This window comes from Panthera uncia, chromosome D2, assembly GCF_023721935.1.
Source record: "Panthera uncia isolate 11264 chromosome D2, Puncia_PCG_1.0, whole genome shotgun sequence".
NCBI lineage: Eukaryota > Metazoa > Chordata > Mammalia > Carnivora > Felidae > Panthera > Panthera uncia.
This window is the reverse complement of record NC_064818.1, coordinates 20786085-20807560: the sequence shown is the minus strand read 5'-3', so window position 1 is coordinate 20807560 and position 21476 is coordinate 20786085. Positions and strand designations below refer to the sequence as shown.

Genomic DNA, 21476 nt, shown 5'->3' with positions numbered 1-21476 from the left:
TTGCACTGTTGGTGGTAATGCAAACTGGTGAAGCCACTCTGGAGAACAGTATGGAGGTTCCTCAGAAAAACTAAAACTAGAACTACCCTATGATCCAGCAATTGCACTATTAAGTATTTACCTAAAGGGTGCAAAAATACAGATTTGAAGGGGTACATGCACCCCAATGTTTATAGCAGCATTATCAACAATAACCAAACTATGGAGAGAGCCCAAATGTCCATCAACTGATGAACAGATAAAGAAGATGTGGTATATATTTACAATGGAATATTTCTCAGCCATCAAAAGGAATGAAACTTGCTATTTGCAAAAACATGGATGGAGCTAGAATGTATTTGCTAAGTGAAATAAGTCAATCAGGGAAAGACAGATACCATATGATTTCACTCATGTGTGGAATTTAAGAAACAAAACAGATGAATATGTGGGAAGGTGGGGGAAAAGAGAAGAGAGAAAAACAAACTATAAGAGACTCTTAACAATAGAGAACAAACTGTGGGTTGATGGAGGGAGGTGAGTGGGGGTAAATGGGTGATGGGTACTAAGGAGGCTCTTGTGATAAGCACTGTTATATGTAAGTGATGAATCACTGATTTCTACTCCTGAAACCAAATTGCACTGTATGTTAACTAAAATTTAAATTAAAAAATAATAAAAAATTAAAAAGTTATCCATTTATGAAACTGTATGACTGGTAGTCATAGACACAAATATTTAGGGAATATTTGTAATGTAGGGTCTTTTACTATTTTATCATGCTAGCTTAGGTCCAGCCTCAGTATTTATTAACTTACAAAGGAAATGAGAGTTCCTGTAAATGAGGAAATGCTCTTAATAGTTCATAATATCTCAGTGCTTTATATAGCTGAAAATGGGAAGACACTGCTTAATTCCTGTTTAGTAACTAAGGCCTTCTTGTTGTTCCATGAAACAGATTAAAATAAAAAAACACACAGAATAAACTTTAAAATTTCCTAAACTAAAAATTCCAGATTCTTTGTATTGGATATACATTAATAATTTATTTAGTAGGTCCTCCTGTGTGCTCTGAGTCTTGCATGAAGTTCTAAAAAGAACACAAGTATATTACCGTTTGGTAGACTTTCAGTCTAAAAAAATTACTTTAAAATAGGTTTAAAAATTGGTGCTCATAATCCAAAATTTTCATTATTTGAGTTCCCACAGAAATAAGATTGTATAGAAAAGCAAACATCATCATAACAGAAATATTCACTAAGGACCTGACCATTTTTAAAACTGGCCCTTGCTCAAACGTTCCTTCTAGTTGGATGCTTTCATCTACCCTTGTGTGTCAGTGTGAACTCCAGGAGGTTGGATATTGAACAAATTGATTATGGAACAAAACAGCAAGTTTTGCAAGACACAGGATTGCATGAAGTTAGGGGGATGGCATGGGGGAACACTGGCTGCACAGCTGTGGGTTGTGTTTTTTTCTGGCAATGTGTGAAGAATTAGGATGATTCTCTGATAAGTGTTTCAAGTGAGAATGAGTTGAAATCAAATGGTTTAATGATTTAATCAAAGATTAAATTACCCTCCCCCCCAAAAATTAGGTGAGGTCTTTGGTTTGCAAAATACATTTGCAAAAAGGCTGTCTTTTTACTTAAGCAGTGAAAATAAAAAGTGAAGGACATCAAGCTACCATATAATTTTGTTGGAAAAATTACCCTTTTTTCCCACGGAAATCCTATTTGATTTAGGCTTTGTTCATTGTGAGAACTTGTACATGCATCCAGTTATAGCCAATATTTGCTTAACTCATAAACTTGCTTTTACAGTTTCTAGTTTTATCTTTTACAATAAAGTCTCAAACTAACTTTTTTCATTATAAGTGTACTTGATTTCCTCAGCCTTTTTCAGTACTGATTATCTTTGGATAACAGGATCCTCCTATATTTCATGGGTCCACAGAATTGCAGTGACACCCTCCATGGTTAGTAACATGGTTCCGATGCTGTTAAATATCAGTGTCATGGAAAAACAACTGTGTGGCACTTCCAAACATGTGCTTTCATGTATATCTGATCTATTTTTTTTTCTAGTTGCCTGTGGTTGGACCTTTGATCCATGGTCTATGCCTCTTTATTCTGATTCCCTATGAAGGTTTACTTGGACCAATGATGCTTTTCCAGAAAGGAATGTTATAAAATTGAATATTGACAAGTAAAATATTTTGAAAGAGATACAGAACAACTGACCATAAGCAAAGCACCATGCTTTTAAAACATTTTTTCAAATGTCCCTATAACTTTTTACTGGAAAATAACTAATGTTAAGCTCTGAGAGAGTGAGAGAACTCTTTAATCCATTTTTTCATTTCCTTTCTCCCCCCACAGGAGAAGACATAAACCTCCTCCTTTTAAGTAATGTGCATATTCTTGACTGTTCTTTAGAGCACCCAGAGTTTTAAACCTCCTTGACAATGAGAGACTCTGCAGTTGAAATCAAATCCTAACCAGATTTGATTTCAATTGGTACACATTCCCTGCTGATGACAAATGAGAAGAATAGAGCCCATGGAATTTCTTGTTCCTTACAGCTGTGCTTGGCGTGCCCTGCCCCCCAGTTCACAGTCAAGCATGGCGCCTTCATTTGGACACCTGTCCCCGTGTGCCTTCCGAGCTGCGCCATTCTGTGGACAGAATAAGTAATGAGATGGTCATGCAGCAAATGGGTTTTCCATGATAATTTCTGGTGGGAGTACTTCAATAGGAACTCTTACAAAGGACAACTGAGATCAAATTCCATTTAGGTGTCAGCACAGAAAACATCACAGGAATGTTAATATTCAAGAAAGACCACATCCCTAAGTGAAATTTTAACCAAATAGGTAATACTTAGTAGCCAACAATAAATAGTATAAAGAGAGTCCCCCTCACCTTCCTTGTGTATAAAAGTTCTCCTTATCTTGAAAATAAAAGTGAAATTGGGCAACAGCAAGTTCTGATCTTATAAACTGAGGGTCTGTAAACTAAGAATTTTTAGATGTCACTTTAATTCTTGTCATTGCCTTGATGTTACATCTTACTAAGTTAGTTAACTCTCTCTTATCTTACTTAACATTCCAGAAATGATTTAGGCCTACCCTGAGAAAGAAATTGGGTTGAATAATTAAATTGTGATTATAAAGAACTCTACTATGATTAACTCCATAATACTTTGTACTAAATACAGCAACAATGATTAGTAGTGTTTGCAAGTGGAAACTCTCAAATTACCACATCAAATGACATCCCTCACTCTTTTCTCCTTCTCTATCTTTATTCTGTAATATAAGGCACCGTGTTCATAAAGAAGCAAGGTCTGTTTCAAATAATATTTTATCATAACTATCAAAGTATTCTAAGTGGACAAATTTTCATAGTGGTATTAGCAAAGACAAGACCTTTTGCAGGTATTTGGTGGGGGTTTTTTTAAAAATTTTTACATTGTACTTATTTAAGTTATGAATAGGTGATATATTCACATGGTTCTACCATCAAAATGCATGGAAGGACAAACTGGAAAACCTCTTCCCACCCCAACCCCCATCTGCCCATCCCCACCCATCTGCACCCCAGGGTGAAACAGGTAACTTCTGACTAGGTTTCCATGTTCCTTTTCAGAAAGGACAAGACCTTTCGATTAAACCAGTGCCTCGTTGGTCTTTTTGTGTTTTTAAATGTTTTCCTTTGGTGAGGAGGTCAGGTCTTGAGGAAGTCAGAAAATAGGTGTGGTCCAGATAAAGCCTCTCTGACCTTTGACCTTATAGCACACCGGTAATCTAACCTACATTCACAAAAATCAGTATCACCTGTAAATCAGTGCAAATTTATCACCATGCCCTTATAAACATTTTAATTCAGAGCAGCACTTCATAAGTTACACCGGCTGGCTGTAGAAACCTAGGATGGATAAAAAAAGTTCATGGATAAAATTTAAGCCCTTACTTTCTATTTTATTTTCTTTGGGTAGATATTAGGCAGCATGCCTCAGCATGGTCTATAAAGTTGTAGGTCTGTATATTTGAATGCTTATGATAATATCACAATAAATGTTCTGAGCCAAAGGTACTGAAGATAATGCATCAAATCAGGTATCAACGAGCATACTTTCTCAATCTTGAACTGTTCTGCCTTTTGAAAATTGTGTCTATTGTTGCTACAGAAAAAAAATGCAAATTAGGCACCCATATGTTCCCTTTTGGCCAGCTCTTTGTTTTGGAAATTTCCTAAGTTAGGAAATTAATTAAAAAAAAAAAAAAACAGTGGTGTACTTTTTTATCTTGAAAGAAAAATAATATTCTTTCTGAAATCTGACCATTTCCCAATGTACGTGCTATTTTACAAAAAATCATTTCAGCTGTAGGTTGTCCATTGACAACACATTGGAATCCTTGTGCCTTAAGCCTCTTTGTATGAGAGTGTAATGATCATATTTTCATTCAGTCTTTCCAAAGGATGCTTATAATTACTCCCTAGAACCATAACTAGATGGTGTACATGTATTTTCATGCCATGTTGATCCTTTCTTGATTTTAAAAATTTGTATTGGGATTTTTGGGATTAAAACAACAGAAACTAACTTGAACAAAAATGGGAATTTATTGAAATTATTTGGGGAACACATCAAATAGAAAGCTAAAGGAGCTTTTTGGAAAGCTTTGGTAACCAGAGAGTTAGGGTGGGAGTAACCAGAAGCTAAACAGTAAAGTTGCCCTTCAATAATAGTTTTTACAGATCATTTGAGAGGGGGGAGGGGGGATTTGGCAGAAAATAGAATTAAGAAAAATAGAGAGTAGACCTGGAAGAGAAAACAGAAGATATCCTGTACATGTGCCTACTCTGTGGTTGAAGAAGTTCAGGCTAAATTGTCTTAAAGTCCAACCAAGACAGGCACTACCTACATTTCAGGGAAGAGGTAGTGCCCTAAAGAAAATAGGAGTGATATTGCTAGAAGAGTCAGATGCTTGCTGACCAAAAATAAAGCAAAACAAAATAAACAAACAACCAAATTTCCACTATAAAATGGAAATGTCCATTATGGAGGAAAAAACAAAAACACCAAAAACATTTTATCAATATGAACCACAGAAGTAAAATGAGACCATTCATCCCCATTCAATGCCATATATTGTGTGATTCCATTTATATGAAGTGTTCAGAACAGGCAAATCCATAGAGACAGAAAGCAGATTAGTGTTTGCCAGAGGGCATGGGGAGGGGTCAATGGGGAGTGAATAGTAATAGTACAGAATTCCTTTTTGGGGTGATGAAAATGTTCTGGAATTAGATAGTGGGGATGGTTGCCCCACTAAATTTTACACTTTAAATGGGTGAGTTTTATGATATGTAAATTATATTTTAAAAAAATATATAAAACTGAAAAAATGTGAAAGAATGTGACCATTCAGAAAATGACCAGCTTTCAGGTAATGGCAATAGAATGGCAAACACTAACAAAAAAAAAAAAGAGGAGAAGCAATTGTGGGAAATGATTAATTATAGGGCTCAATCTTACTGTGACTCTTATCTACATATGATTTTTGAGTAATCACAGTTCTACACAGTTCAATTTCTGCTGTTGTGAGAAAGGCATGTGGAATTATTTAAAAGTCGTGCTTGTTGAGAATCACTCTTTGAAAGCTCCAGGTCTGTAAGCTCCAACATCCCTTAAACCTCAGTACCTGGTTTTGGATTATCTTCCTGGCTCATGAAATGTTTTGTTCTGGAAGATAAACTCAAGAACTGTCTAGGTACATTAGGCCAGAAGCCGGGTATTTGTATGCAGACCAGTGTTCCTTAGGTAACCTTGAACGACAGCAAACCTCTGCCCTGAAGTTGAGAGAATCCACTGACATAAATTGTTGATATTTATGTTTGAGAGAATAACATCTATTTTCAAAATTTTTCTTAAGAACTTTACTCCTAAAAACTGGACCTTCCATCTGGAAATTTCAGCTGGTGAGGAAAGACAGATACTCAGTAGTTCACTGAGCTATAACAAAAATCCCCCTAGTTTTTACCTTTTTCTTCTTTCTTAATATTTTCTGTTGTTTTTTTTTCTGTTTTTTTTTTAAGGAATATTTAACTCAACCAAGAATTAAATAATCTTCCATCTTGGTCAAATAAGAAAATAAAAAAATAATCGGCAATATAAGGGTAATCCTAAAGTACCTCTCAGTTTCCCTCAAATCTATGGGAAGAGTGACAAAGACAAAACACACCAGGCACATACACACATACCTGCGTGTATGCACACGCACACACACACATATGTACACATACATTTTGTTGCAATTATTCCACGTTTAATGTTGATCAAACCTTTCATGAGAGAACAGGATAGCAGTGAACTTCAGTGATGTAATTTAAAGGGAAGAAGCTTGAATGCTTTGTCATATTCTCTAGCCTCTAATCTCATGTCTCTAATTTTGAGCTTGGCAACCAGATAACCTAGCAAGTTATAATTATATGTAAAATAGAGTAAGTAGAATAGATGAGCTCTCTGATGAATAAAGTACATACACTATGGTAGATTTGTTATGTGACATCACTTTTATCTGCTTGAGGATCTTTTTTTTAAATTTTTAATGTTTTATTTTGTTTTTGATGGGGGGATGGACAGAGAAAGGGGGTCAGAGGATCTCAAGTGGGCTCTGTGCCCAACAGCAGTGAGCACGATGTGGGGCTGGAACTCACAAACCGTGAGAACATGACCTGAGCCAAAGTCGGACACTTAACTGACTGAGCCACCCAGGTGCCCTGCTCAAGGATCTTTTTAAGTTACTTTTAAATTTTTAGCTAAAAGCCAAAAGAGTGGTGTCACCAGAGGCTGAATTATAGATAAGTAAGGTAGTCATATAGTCACTGATATTTATAACAATGAACCTAAACCTTTTGAAGTATAAACGTTTGAGTAATATTTGGTACATTTTATTTGGAATATATTTACCTATATTCCTTGTAATTGCATAATGAATACAATAAAATTTCCAGAACATACAATTAAACAGAACTGTATTCTGAAAAATGTATTCAAAGAAAATGTTATCATCTGAAAAATATGTTTTGGTGTATGTATTTGGCAATAAGATTTTGAAATATTACATAGATGAAATATTCAAATATTTCATAAATATGAAATAAATTGTTCTAGAAAACAAGCACACATATGCAACATATTTTTAGTCAAAAGCTTAAGATGTAATGTACACATTCATTTACTTTAATCCAGATTCTTTGGCAGTGGCCACATTTCAGACAAACATAAATACACATATAGAGTGTGTATGTGTATGTGTATGTGTGTGTGTGTATTCTGAACATGAAAATACTATGGCTTTGCAAAACAATGCAAGGAAGGAAACTTACCAAAACGTAGACTACTAATTGAATTCTGTTTTGAAATTGAAGTATACCTTTTTGCATATTGGTGTCCTTTCCTTTGCTCCAAGTCATCCCATTTGTAGCAACTTTGAAGCTATTTGAAAGTAATATAAATTCCTTCCAAATTGTGAACTATTTTAGACTCTTAATTTAATTTTAAAGTATTACACCTTTTATATGAAATAGCTAATTATTGTGTGGGGAAAAAGTTCATTGGGACACTGACCAAATGTATTTTTCTTCAAATCCTTACATCATCTAGGAAAATCCTTTGCTCATTGTAGGCACTCATTAAGAGGTTGATGATTAAACAAATGTACTTATTTATCTAAAGTGGATCTATTGGTAAAGCATAAGAGACTGTTAAAAACTGAGAACAAACTGAAGGTTGATGGGGGGGTGGGAGGGAGGGGAGGGTGGGTGATGGGTATTGAGGAGGGCACCTTTTGGGATGAACACTGGGTGTTGTATGGAAACCAATTTGACAATAAATTTCATATATTAAAAAAAATAAAGTGGATCTATTGGTATGAATTATACATACACCATTAATTATAAACTATACCCAAGTTACAAATTATAAGTGTTATGTTGTAAAGTACTTTGAATTACACTTATAAATTCTGCTTAAACTATCATGTTTAGGCTTTCTAATGAATATGAATATCCACATTAAAGTATTATTAAACTTATTATACATGAGCATTTTCTGAAACAAAAAATACCAGTATGGTAGAAAACTAGATTGGCCTCATAAATCCATAAATAAACATTTTATTTCTTCTTTTGCAGAATGGTTTCACACCATTGTATATGGCAGCCCAGGAAAACCACCTGGAAGTTGTCAAGTTTCTTCTTGACAATGGTGCAAGCCAGAGCCTAGCCACAGAGGTAAGATATATTGGTTCTTTCTGTGGGTAAGTTCCCATGTTTACAGGGCATTTTGTAGGCTTGGAGTTGTAACATGGAGAATTTGTCCCACTAGTATTTCAATTGTAGTCATATATTAATGTGGGGATTCCTTATTTTAAAAAAAAATTTTTTTTTTGATATTTATTTTTGAGACAGAAGAGAGCAGGAACAGGGGAGGGTCAGAGAAAGAGGGAGACACAGAATCTGAAACAGGCTCCAGACTCTGAGCTGTCAGCACAGAGCCCAACACGGGGCTCGAACCCCTGGACCGCGAGATCATGACCTGAGCCAAAGTTGGACGCTTAACCGACTGAGCCACCCAGGCGCCCCAATGTGGGGATTCTTAAATGTTTATGAAATACACTAGAAAGTCTATTCTTCATCTTTAAGGAATCTTCCATTGCATAGATATCCTTTCTGCTCTTAAATGCCTGGCTCTATCTTATAATTGAGCTATTTACTATTTACATATTTGTTTGAAAACACTTTTCTGTTTCTTATAATTTTGCCTCACAGGGAACCACTGTTTTGAAATATGTTTGTAATAAGACAAGTTTGAAATCTGTTTGTTCCAAATATAAGTTAGTGTAGTTATAATAATTGAATTTATGTATTTCTAAAATTAACTGGGTTTAATTCACACTTTTCAACAAAACTATTACGTTTTAAGTGTTAGATTAACATGGTATTGAAGAAAATTTTGCGGTCTTGAATAGAAGAGTTATTTTTAAATAAAAAGTTATTTAAGTCAGCGGGACTGTCTTAAGTAATACAGTTTATTTTTTAAACTAAACTGGATGGAAAATTATGATTCCTGCTGAAGCGTATCACTAGAAATCTATTGCTAGGGCACCTGGTGGCTCAGTCAGTTGAGCATCCAACTCTTGATTTCGGCTCAAGTCATGATCCCAGGGTGGTGAGATTGAGCCCCGCATGGGGCTCCACACTGAGTATGGAGACTGCTTAAGATTCTGTCTCTCTTTCTCTGTATGGCTTATTTCACTTAGCATCACACTCTCCAGTTCCATCCACGTTGCTACAAAAGGCCATATTTCATTTTTTCTCATTGCCACGTAGTATTCCATTGTGTATATAAACCACAATTTCTTTATCCATTCATCAGTTGATGGACATTTAGGCTCTTTCCATAATTTGGCTATTGTTGAGAGTGCTGCTATAAACATTGGGGTACAAGTGCCCCTATGCATCAGTACTCCTGTATCCCTTGGATAAATTCCTAGCAGTGCTATTGCTGGGTCATAGGGTAGGTCTATTTTTAATTTTCTGAGGAACCTCCACACTGCTTTCCAGAGTGGCTGCACCAATTTGCATTCCCACCAACAGTGCAAGAGGGTTCCCGTTTCTCCACATCCTCTCCAGCATCTATAGTCTCCTGATTTGTTCATTTTGGCCACTCTGACTGGCGTGAGGTGATATCTGAGTGTGGTTTTGATTTGTATTTCCCTGATAAGGAGCGACGTTGAACATCTTTTCATGTGCCTGTTGGCCATCCGGATGTCTTCTTTAGAGAAGTGTCTATTCATGTTTTCTGCCCATTTCTTCACTGGGTTATTTGTTTTTCGGGTGTGGAGTTTGGTGAGCTCTTTATAGATTTTGGATACTAGCCCTTTGTCCGATATGGTTTCACTCTTATGTGGATCCTGAGAAACGTAACCGAAACCCATGGGGGAGGGGAAGGAAAAAAAAAAAAGAGGTTAGAGTGGGAGAGAGCCAAAGCATAAGAGACTGTTAAAAACTGAGAACAGGGGCGCCTGGGTGGCGCAGTCGGTTAAGCGTCCGACTTCAGCCAGGTCACGATCTCGCGGTCCGTGAGTTCCAGCCCCGCGTCAGGCTCTGGGCTGATGGCTCGGAGCCTGGAGCCTGTTTCCGATTCTGTGTCTCCCTCTCTCTCTGCCCCTCCGCCGTTCATGCTCTGTCTCTCTCTGTCCCAAAAATAAAATAAAAAAATAAAAAAAACAAAAAAACAAAAAAAACTGAGAACAAACTGAGGGTTGATGGGGGGTGGGAGGGAGGGCAGGGTGGGTGATGGGTATTGAGGAGGGCACCTTTTGGGATGAGCACTGGGTGTTGTATGGAAACCAATTTGACGGTAAATTTCATATATTAAAAAATAAAAAAAAATTAAATTAAAAAAAATAACTGCTAAAAATAAAAATTAAAAAAAAATAATAAATTTTGCGTTCTTTTTAGTAAAAAAAAAAAAAAAAAAAAAAAAATTCTGTCTCTCTCCCTCTGCCCCTGTCCTCCTTTCATGCTTTTTCTCTCTATATATCTCTCAAATTAAAAAAAAAATCTATTGCTAATATTAAAAGATCAACATTTGGGTATTCTTTATTTTTAACAAAATCATAAAAACAGATGCAGGGTTATCCCTGTCAGAATAGGGTTCCTCTTACATTCTGATGTGCTTTCCAAATGGCACAAGAAAGGTAGCAATAGAGGAATTGCATATAACCTCACCAAGCTTTTGAGATATGCCTTCTGGGGAAACCTCTAAATAAATGAAGAGGCAGTTTGCACAAAAAGAAATACAAATGACCATAAATGTATGAAAATATCCCATCCTCACTCATAGTCAAATAAATATTAATTTATTAATCAGTTAAAAAATTAGACCCAGTCTTTTGCCCAGGAGATAAAGAAAAGAATTTGGAGAGTAGAAGAAATTGGAACTTTCCCACAGTATTGGTAAAGTTGACCATTGGTTGCAACACTTTTGCAGAACATTTAGCAGTAACTGTCAAAAATTACTATTTACGTATCTTTTTATAATTCCACTTCTAAGAATTTACATTCCAGATGTATTAGAAGGAGATGCCAAAATGGTATATGAGAAGTTCACCAATAGAATTAGAACAATTTTTTAAAAACTGGAAAAAACCTAAATATGCACCAGTAGGAAGCCTGTTTCATAATGTTGCTATACTCACACAATAACATGCTATTTGGAATTATCAGAAGTGAGGCAAGACAATATGTACTGATAGAAGAAAATTTCCATGGTATATTGTTCTCAGTGGTTTATTCTGAGCAGTAGGAGGGAGATTTACTTTTCACTTTATACCCTTCCATACTGTTGAGGATTTTTATCATGAGAATGTATTGTTTCTATAATAGTACTCTTAAAGGCAGGTAAGAACTACTGATTTATAAAAAAAAAAAAAAAAAAGAAACTACATTTGGTAGGCGTAGAGCAATGCCTACTTGTTGGATAAAAGAAAAACCCATTCCCATTTTTGAATAAAAATACTAAATAATATAAATATCCTAATGAAAGTGATTTCATAGCACTTTTTTTGCCTGTGAAGGACAGGCAGTTTTAGACTGTGATATACAGATCACTAAGTATCTCTCCTTTAGCAGCAAGCATTAAGTCCAACTTACTGCTAAATCTTTGGCATGATTATGGTTTTTAATTTTTTTTAATGTTTATTTATTTTTGAGAGACAGAGTGTGAGCAGGGGAGGGGCAGAGAGAGAGGGAGACACAGAATCTGAAGCAGGCTCCAGGCTCTGAGCTGTCAGATGTGGGGCTCGAACCCACGAACCGTGAGATCATGACCTGAGCCAAAGTCAAATGCTTAACCGACTGAGCCATCCAGGCACCCCTGATTATGGTTTTTAAAACCTTTCATGGGGTGCCTGGATGGCTCAGTCTGTGGAGCATATGACTATTGATCCTAGGGTTGTGAGTTGAAGCCCCACACTGGGTGTGGAGATGATTTAAAAAAATAAAAATCTTAAAAAAACAAACCCTTTTCTGTATTAACTATGTACTGCATATCCCCTCTTTTCCATATACATCTTCCTTCTTTTGCTAATTAAGATTCTGAAACATGAGGTAAATGTATTTGTTCATTTACCCACAAATAATTATTAAGCACCTATTGCATGCCAGATACTCCCCAAGGCAATGAAGTTTCTCTTGGAGCTTCCGTAATATTTTCTTTTGGCTTGTATTTTTTTTTTTTTAAGAATAAGTGCACAGAGTGAACCAAACTGTTTAAACTAGGTTTGCAACCAAAATCTGGAGCTGCTAATTTTAGCTATTGACACCTTAGAACTGGTATCTTTGTGTTTTTAATTGGCTTATTGCGGGAAGCACATTCTTAGGGGTGCTGATGTTATCAGTTGCAGTTAATTTTCTGGTGCAAAGTCGTTTTCTTTATGTATAGGCCTTGTGGGTTTAGAAGTTCATATTAGCAGAAATGTAGCCATTTACTTATGATTCAGAACCATAAATGGGCTGTCATTTTTACCCTTTAGATTTTTTCCAGGTTTAAATAAATTTTATTTTAATGTTTAGTTTTGAAAGGGAGAGAGACAGAGACAGAACATGAGCAGGGGAGGGGCAGAGAAAGAGGGAGACAGAATTCGAAGCAGGCTCCAGGCTCTGAGCTGTCAGCAGAGAGCCCAAAGCAGGGCTTGAACTCACTAGTGATGAGATCATGACCTGAGCTGAAGTCAGATGCTTAACCAACTGAGCCACCCAGATGCCCCCTTTTTTTAATTTTTTAAATTTTTTAATATATTTTGTCCAGGTTTTAAAAGGGAGGTGCCACCACATTCACTCTGTTTTGATGGGGAGGGGCAGAGGGAGAGGGAGTGAGCGAATCTCAAGCAGGCTTCACACCCACACAAAGCCTGTCCCATGACCACAAAATCATAACCTGAGGTGAAATCAAGAGTCAGCTGTTTAACCAACTGAGCCACCAAGGTGCCCCATGTTCCCTCTTAATACATAATGTTCCTTTTGCCATTCTATCCTTTAAAAATGTATTTTTCTTTTGCTTTGCAAAAGTAATAGATTATGTAAGTGAGAAGGTATAGGAAAAAGCAAAAAGGAAAAAGAGCCAATGTTACTTTTCCCTAGAGTTAACACTTTGTTTATTCACTAAGACCTTTTGGTACATGTTATCTTTACAAAAATGATGTCATATATTTACACAGTTATGTAGATTGCTTTTCTCATAACATTAAATTACATTCTAAACTTTATGTCCTTAAGTGTAAATCTGTGATATTCTTTTGGGGATGTCTTTGTTGTATTCAGCTTTCTTGTCTTTCTTAAGGTTACAGGGACAGTCCTTCTAGCCACATTAATGATCATCCTTTCCCTCGTTTGAGTCTTCTTGGAAAAGTTGAAAGGGGCAGATGGAACTTCAGCTGGATCTCGAAGCATGAAGAATGGATAGAATTTGTATATGTAGAGCAAGGAGGAGGACATTTCAGGGTGAGGGTCATAGCACGAGTATAGGAGCTGGAGCAGAAATAGTTTGCACATCCACAGCTAATACGGAGACTACAGGAAAGGATTTATATGAGAAGAGCCTGGTATTGGGGCCAATATTTTGCACATCCTTAAAAAGAAACACAATGATGTGCATTCAGTCAAATAAGTGGTAGGAGACCTTATCTGGTTGTTCATCAAGGAAAAGAATGATGAAGGTGGTGGTTTAGGAAAACAAGACATTAGTATTCAAGTAACTAGATTTTCTTTTCTCCCTTCCAAATACCCTTCCATTGGAGTAGTCCTCCACGTGTAGCACCAGGGCTACCGATATACAATATCATGAGCCAAGTGAAATAAGTAATTTGCCAGTTCTCTAGTAAAAATAATTTATTAATGTTCTTTTGAGTGTCTAATAATAAAAACATTGCAGAATTCAAATTTGAAAGCCAGTCTTAGGATTGTCTACTCTGCGCTGTTTATTCTGCAGTCAGCAATACTAGACCATCCACAAATTACTTAACCATGGTAAAATCTGTAGCTGACTTTTCTTTGTCAGGTCCCAGGGACATAACAGGAAGACTCAAAATATACAGGAGTGTATATCTGAATGTATCCTAGTCAGATTGTGCATGATCCCTGTGTGTTCTCCCTTGGTTGGTCAGAGAAGTCAAGAATTTTTCATAAAGACCTTTCCTAAAACAGCAATTGCTACGATTCATTAATTAACATGTTTAGATTGACCACCAGATAAATGCTAGGCAACAAGGTACAGTGATGAACCAGATAGGCATATCCCCCAGCTTTAAAATATCAGTGGGGGGCACCTGGGTGAGTCAGTCTGTTAAGTGTCCAGCTTCAGCTCAGGTCATGATCTCACAGCTCATGAGTTTGAGCCCCACATCGGGCTCTGTGTTGACAGCTCAGAGCTTGGAGCCTGCTTTGGATTCTGTCTCCCTCTCTCTGCCCCTCCCCCACTCACACACTGTCTCTCTCAAATATGAAAAATTAAAAAAAATTTTATATATCAGTGGAAATTTGTATATCTTATTTAAATAAGATCCTCTGAAAATTTTGCTTGGATTTACCTTGAAATATTATTGTTTTCACTGTGGTTATTTTCTGGATATTGAAATTATGGTATCTTTTTCCTCTTTATGTAGTACTTTTATGTATTTTCAAAACTTACCCAGTTAATGTATATCACTTTTTAACAGAAGAAAACCCATAAACTTTTTATAAATTTCTTATCATTGTATGTTTTGGTAAATATAAATAAGTATAAATATAAATAAGATAAATATATATAATATAAAATATAAATATAAATGTGTCTTTCACATGTCTGCCTACTTGAATATGCTAGCTTTAACAACCTAAACAAAAATTGGTCACATGGTCGCATTCTTATTTATTAATCAGAAAGAACAGATCCACAGGCATCCTTCTTGACCCATCCATTTATTTGCAGGATGGCTTCACACCATTGGCAGTAGCTTTGCAACAAGGTCATGATCAAGTAGTTTCTCTGCTGTTAGAAAATGACACTAAAGGAAAAGTGCGTCTTCCAGCTCTTCACATTGCTGCCCGAAAAGACGACACGAAAGCCGCGGCCCTGCTGCTGCAGAATGACAACAACGCAGACGTGGAGTCAAAGGTGAGGCACGAAGGAGGTGAGCTGGTCATGCCACTCTCCTGTGTCAGGCACCCACACTGTAAGAATGCCTGGTCTCCCTTTTGGCAAGCCTGCCCCAAACACTGAACTTCATGGGGAGTGATAAAAATACGTGTCCAAGCACCTAGAGCTAGGAGGTAATAACTGTGGACACTGCCCGATGCATGCTAACAGGGAGGCCACCTCAGGCATTAATTAGTATGCCCTTGTCAGTTTCCTTCCTTTTACCATATATTTTTAACGTATTTAACATGTCAGCTCAAACACCAGGGTGGAAGATTAGAAAACGCTAACAACGATGTGCACAAATAAACCTTTGGTTGGTATCTAAGATGAGAGGCAATGCACTGAGTATTGATCGGTTGTGGAGAGCATGCTGGCAGCCAGAATCCCAGCCGAAAATTCTCATGGCCTTGACATGTACTCCCTGAAAGTCTCTGTGAAGGAAATGTGGCATTTGGAAGGGGCCATTGTGTAGCCCTTCATTCGGTCTAGCTTTCTTTCTGTGCCTCTTGTGTTCCCATCATTGCTTTCATCCTCATTACTTAGCTGTCATGAGCTTGCTGCCGTCCATGTCACCGACAGTGAACTAACCGTTCATTTTTTCCTCCTCTTTGCTTCCAAATGTGTTAACCTAGATGGTGGTGAATAGAACAACAGAGGTATATATATATATAAACATATACATAGAATCTGTATCTGCATCATCATTTCCCCATCACTTAGTGCTGCTGCCTCATTTCTTTCCCTCCTTCTTTGCATCGCCTTCTGTAGGCTAGATACCTGCTTTCCACCCCTGCCCCCCAAAGTAGCATGTGCCAGAGAAGATAGTAGTTTGATTACCAGGGCTTTCTGCAGCTGAACCTGGTGTTGGAAGGGACGGATGAGGAATCCTTGAGACTTAAGGGCATCGCAATAGAGTTGTGTGAGATGAAGAGTTTTGACGCTTTAGATGCTTATCAGCTATACCTGAAGCTGCAGACAACCCTGTCATTCTACTCATCCAGGACTGATTCTTCAGAGTTCTGCATGACACTTACCCTCAGTGGTGTCAGCAAAATGAAGGTTACCTCTGAATGGTAGCAATATCTATCTCCCACCCCTTCCCACAAGACTCAGTCAGATAGCTAGCATGGCTAAGTAGCTTGCTAACAACTTAGAAATGCATCTAGTTCCTATAAGGTTTCAATCTTTGGGGACTAAGTGAATCGCTGCATGTTTTAGCGTTTTTTAAGGAAGTAAAATGACCTTGAAATGGATAAGCTAGAAACATGTGTTATTGAATAGGCATTTACTAATAAAGAGACCAACTTGTGGATTCTTTATAAAATGGAATCACCCATTATACAAGACCAATTGTAGTGACCTCCCCCCAAATTGGTTTTATCATTGAAATTGGCATTTGCTCTGTATTAAATATATTAAACAAATTGAATTTTGACAAAGAGTTTCAATGGACAATTCTATCATTGATAATAAAACAGCAGTACTAATCAAACTTTCTATAAGCTATAGATTTTTCTTGTCATTCCTGTTTTGACTTTTTGAAACGTTGGCTTCTGTATAGTTCTGCTACTGGACTACTGAAATTATTCAGTCTGCACCCTTGGTTCCTTCCTGGCTATTCCTCTGCCTATGAGTTTGGCGTTTATTTGAAACCCTGTGAACAATTGGCACTAATTGAAAGAAACCTAGTACAGAATGGAATGTGGACCTTAGCATATTTTGCTTCCTCCTTTTTCTTTGGGCAGGGTTATGGTTTTCGCGTGTCAGACAAGGGGCCGGCAAGAGTCCATTGAATGCCTGCTATGTTTTCTTTACAGAGTGGCTTCACTCCTCTCCACATAGCTGCTCACTATGGGAATATCAATGTAGCCACGTTGCTGTTAAACCGAGCGGCTGCTGTGGACTTCACGGCAAGGGTAAGAGCATTGCAGTATGACCTGCCCTGAAAGTATGAGAAACAATTCTGAGCCCTCTGTTCCCAGCATGAGGAGGGGATTGAGACAGATGACCTCCAGGGGTCCTGTCTGCCCCTGTCCACCCACATGGAGAGCTGTGGTTTTCTACTTTTCCTGCTGTGTTTTCTTGCTTTTATATAGGCGCACCTATTTCCTAACAGAAAAAATAAGCCAAGATCATGGGAAATGGGGGTGGGGAGGATACATATATGACCGAACATGTAGAAGATGCAATTCAAGGAATCGTGACTGTTTCCCATGTACTGGGAAAGTACAAACCCTTCCCCAAGTAGAAATTTCCAAGACCGTTAGAAATAAGTCAGATGGCGCTCATCGTGCTTTAGGTATCAGGGTCTTGACCTTGCAGATGGGAATATGGTGGAATATCTGGATGAGACCTAAACTTCAGAACCCAAAAGCTAGAGACCATCTTTTGCTTTTATCCTCTGTCTCCTACAGACTTTCATAATGAGTAACAAGGTTCTGTACCCTGAGTAAGTTCTTATCCCTGGAGAAAGGAGTTACAGTATCGTGTGCACCAATGGATGGAAACTGGGATATCCAGACCAGTACTGCTCTGAGTGTAAACACCAGTCCGATGCTAGGTCCGAGTGTAAGAAACCTCAGCAGCAGCAGTAGAAATGAAATAGGAAGCAGGATAGGGGAGGATCCAGACTCCCCGGGTTCCAATTTTGGCTTTAACTTTTCTCTCTGTATCCCATCAGTTTCCTCATTTATAAGATGAAATGATCTGAATTATGAAGTTAAATCATAACACAATAATATCACCACTCCCTCACTGGGTCACTGTGGAGTTTAAAAGAGAGTGTATGTAAAGCACTTAGCACAGTGCCCGACACATTGTCGACAACAACAGCATCAGCACTGGGATTTCGAACATAGCATGTGAAGTAGTGTTTTTGCTAAAACCTCACACATGAGGAGAAAATGGGATTAGATGACACTGGAGAGAGGGCGTATGCTGAAACTAGCATTCATTCCTGATAGCTGTGGAAGTAATACCATGTTTGAAGTCACTACCATGTGGCGGATGCCAGGCTAAGCATTTTTCAAATGTCACTTATTCAAAAACTGTTATTTATCCCTGTTTTACAGAAGAGGAAACCAAAACTTAGCAATAAGAAGCAGCTGGTCCAGGATCCCAGAGCCAGCAAATTAGGAAAGGCAGGATTTCAGCCCCAAAGCTCCTAACCACACCAGTATTGTGTCTCCTGTAGGTGACTGTAGGGGTTCATTTTTCCTTCTCTTCTTATAATTCATTAGTTCTATAAAAATTAATAAGAACTCAGATTGTACTAATATAAAAGCTATTTCCTACACTATTGTCATCAGCTTGCTGTAAGCCTTTATCGGTTTTAATGACTCAAGAGTGCCAGTCAGTCCACGTCACTGCAGAGCTCTGTTCTTACTGCATTAAGTGTATCCTTGGGATTCACTGACATGGCTGGGCTGAAACCTAATTTGACCTTTTGAAGGACAAAGTGAAGCACCTCTTTAAGTCTAGCATCAATAGGGCATGTCAGTGTTAAAACTGAAGTTCTTGTCTTGAAGATGCATTCTTCTGGTTTTATTTCTGTAATATACAGTATAATGAAAACCTCATTAAATCACATCTTCTAATTAGGACATTTGGAAAATTTATGCCAGGGTAGTGTTTGAAGTTTGTCTTTGTGCCATTGTTCAGAAATTTCCTGATGCTGAAGTAATGAGGAATTTAAGAGGACAAATTACAGTATTTTTGGACTCCTTCAAGCAATTCCAAAGCATCCACTTACCTTAAAACGCTGAACGTGGTAATCACAAATGAATGCTAATTTATTGATTAAAGATCAATGGAGATCTCAGACCCACTTCCTTAACCTTGCCTGTGGTTTAAAATAACCACATTGTACTTAATGTATAAAATATGTTAAAATTCAGAGTGTTTTCTGATTTACAAAGGCATTTTTTCCAGTCATCCCTAATTAACGAGGCCTGCCCGCACTCTGAGCTGAAAGCTGTGCTTTAATTGGATTGTACTTTGTAGGAGGCCCGTGTGGTTGCTTACACCCCAACACTTGAGGCTCCCCTCTGGTTGGTGATTGATGACTTGCTTTAGGAGTTCAGAGAAGAATTAGTCTTCACAGACAGCTTAAAGAAACCCATTTGAGGTTCCAGATCTCTAGTAATTCTACTGACTAGGAATCCAGCATCTGCACTTTGGTACCAAGGCCTCTCCCTGGCCAGCCTCAGCAGGGTCTTTCTGAGTCCCAGTCCTTCAGGGATGTAGCAGAAACAGCAGCTGGAAAGTAAGATACTGTGGAACACAGAGGGGAACAGATTTTACCTGGTCAGAACAATAAAGGAAGGGTCATTAAGCCCTGCTTGCTAAAAGCTAGCTGCAAATCATGACCGTAAACCATATGCCTCAGGAACCCGGTTCGAACGAGGTGTTGATTAGATGGTTGGAGGTAAATTTCAAAACAACAGCAGCCCTTGTCTTAGGGGGCTGTGATATCTGTTAGCTGGCTGTGACGGATCATTGAAGAAAGGCAGATGGAGTCTTGTAGTTCTTTGTGGGCTGAGTACGTGACCTAGACAATGGCTGCCTGTTAGCAAAGAGAGCTGAGGAATAAGACCAAGGACAGCACCCTGGAATCAATTTCCTGCACGTGGTAGATGTGCATTTCCAAAGCAGACACGAGGCCGAAACAAACACGGTGTAGCTAAAGGGAGTACACAGCAGAACAGATTGTTCTCTATGCTTCTCTGCAGGGCTGGCGAATTTATGCAGCTATAAAGCAGATCCTAACCTGTGTGTACCTCGGAGTTGCAATTAACATTAACCGATTTATAGCACACTCACCTGTTTACTACACCTGTCTTTGATTTTTATGATGTCAGTTTTGATTTTGCATTATAATTTTGCTATTTGTATGTAAGATACCTTGTGTGACATCTTCAATATTTCCTTCTGGATTATCCATGAAGACCTGGTCAGCCCCATGGGTCCACTGCAGGGAGTTAATAGAGTAGCTGCTGAACACAGCAATGCAGCTCCAGTGTTCTTCACTCCCTGAATTGAGTCTGCTGACATGGCATTGACACTGTCAGAATTTAAGCATGACCCCTGCTCTCTTAGCAAATTATTCGAACTCTCTTGGGGAAGAGAATGTAACTAAGACACACCAGAGTGGCTACTGATTATCATTCCAGTAAAGCATTTTGCACTGGACTAACTGAAGGCCAAATTACTATGTGGATGACCGCAAAGTTCCTTTTATTGACTGAAGGAGATATATTAATACTTTATTTATTTATTTATTTATTTATTTATTTATTTTGCTGACTAAGAGTTTTTTTCATCAAATATAATCGACCACCCAACTTAATGTTCACTCATGTCATTGACTTTTCGCCTGTAAATGATTATCCAACTCCCCATTTTGGAAAGGCAATTGAATAAAATATCCTTATATTGGTCTTGCTATTTAGTACTTTTTGGGTTTGATCTCTGGAAAGAATTAGGGATTTATGTGTTTCAGTGCTGTACCTCATTTGTTTCCAAAAGGATTTCAGGTGGTTTGCAAATTAATTACATACAAATTAAGCCATCTGAGGATGAAACAGAAAAAGTAAATGTTACCAAGCAGCTGGAATGAACCAGTAAATATAACCAGAGGACAAATTTAGGTGTAGGGCTTTGATATATGTAGTGGAAAGGGGAGCTAAGATATATAATTTTCATTTTTTGACAAAAGAAGTCTTACAGTTATCTATAGAGACAATTTTGTGTGTATATGAAATAAATATGATTTTTTATCCTCTATTAAGAACAGTGAGTTTCATAGTTGAAAATACCTTTAATCACCACATTTCAAAAGACTCAATTCTGATTGCTCCATCCTGCGTATTGATGCTAAATCTTTGTCCGTGAAGGCACCCAGCCCCAGGAGGCTGTGGGAGGGAGGCTATGGGCCAGGTACTCAGCTTGATGATGTTCTAATTGTGTGTGATTAGAACTTGGCATGTGTGTCACAGATGAATGACGACTTACCATGTCCATTGGACTGCCTTTCTCAAATATTAGATCCTTTGAACAAGATTTTTGGAGGTGCTGGGTCATATTCAGAACTCAATTAAGTCATATGAAAGGTTACTTTAGGGGTGCCTGGGTGGCTTGGTCAGTTAAGCGTCTGACTTTGGCTCAGGTGATGATCTGATGTTTGTGGGTTTCCAAGCCCTGCATTGGGCTCTGTTCTGACAGCTCAGAGCCTGGACCCTGTT

General features: G+C 37.8%; 1 protein-coding gene across 1 annotated transcript in view; it reads left to right on the top strand.

The window, feature by feature from the left end:
* Positions 1–21476, top strand: part of ANK3 (ankyrin 3) — a 335763-nt gene that overhangs the window by 107934 nt on the left and 206353 nt on the right. The window contains exons 5-7 of the mRNA XM_049646133.1: positions 8184–8282; positions 15025–15210; positions 17052–17150. Coding sequence (XP_049502090.1) covers positions 8184–8282; positions 15025–15210; positions 17052–17150 — 384 coding nt within the window. The remainder of the gene's footprint in view (positions 1–8183; positions 8283–15024; positions 15211–17051; positions 17151–21476) is intronic.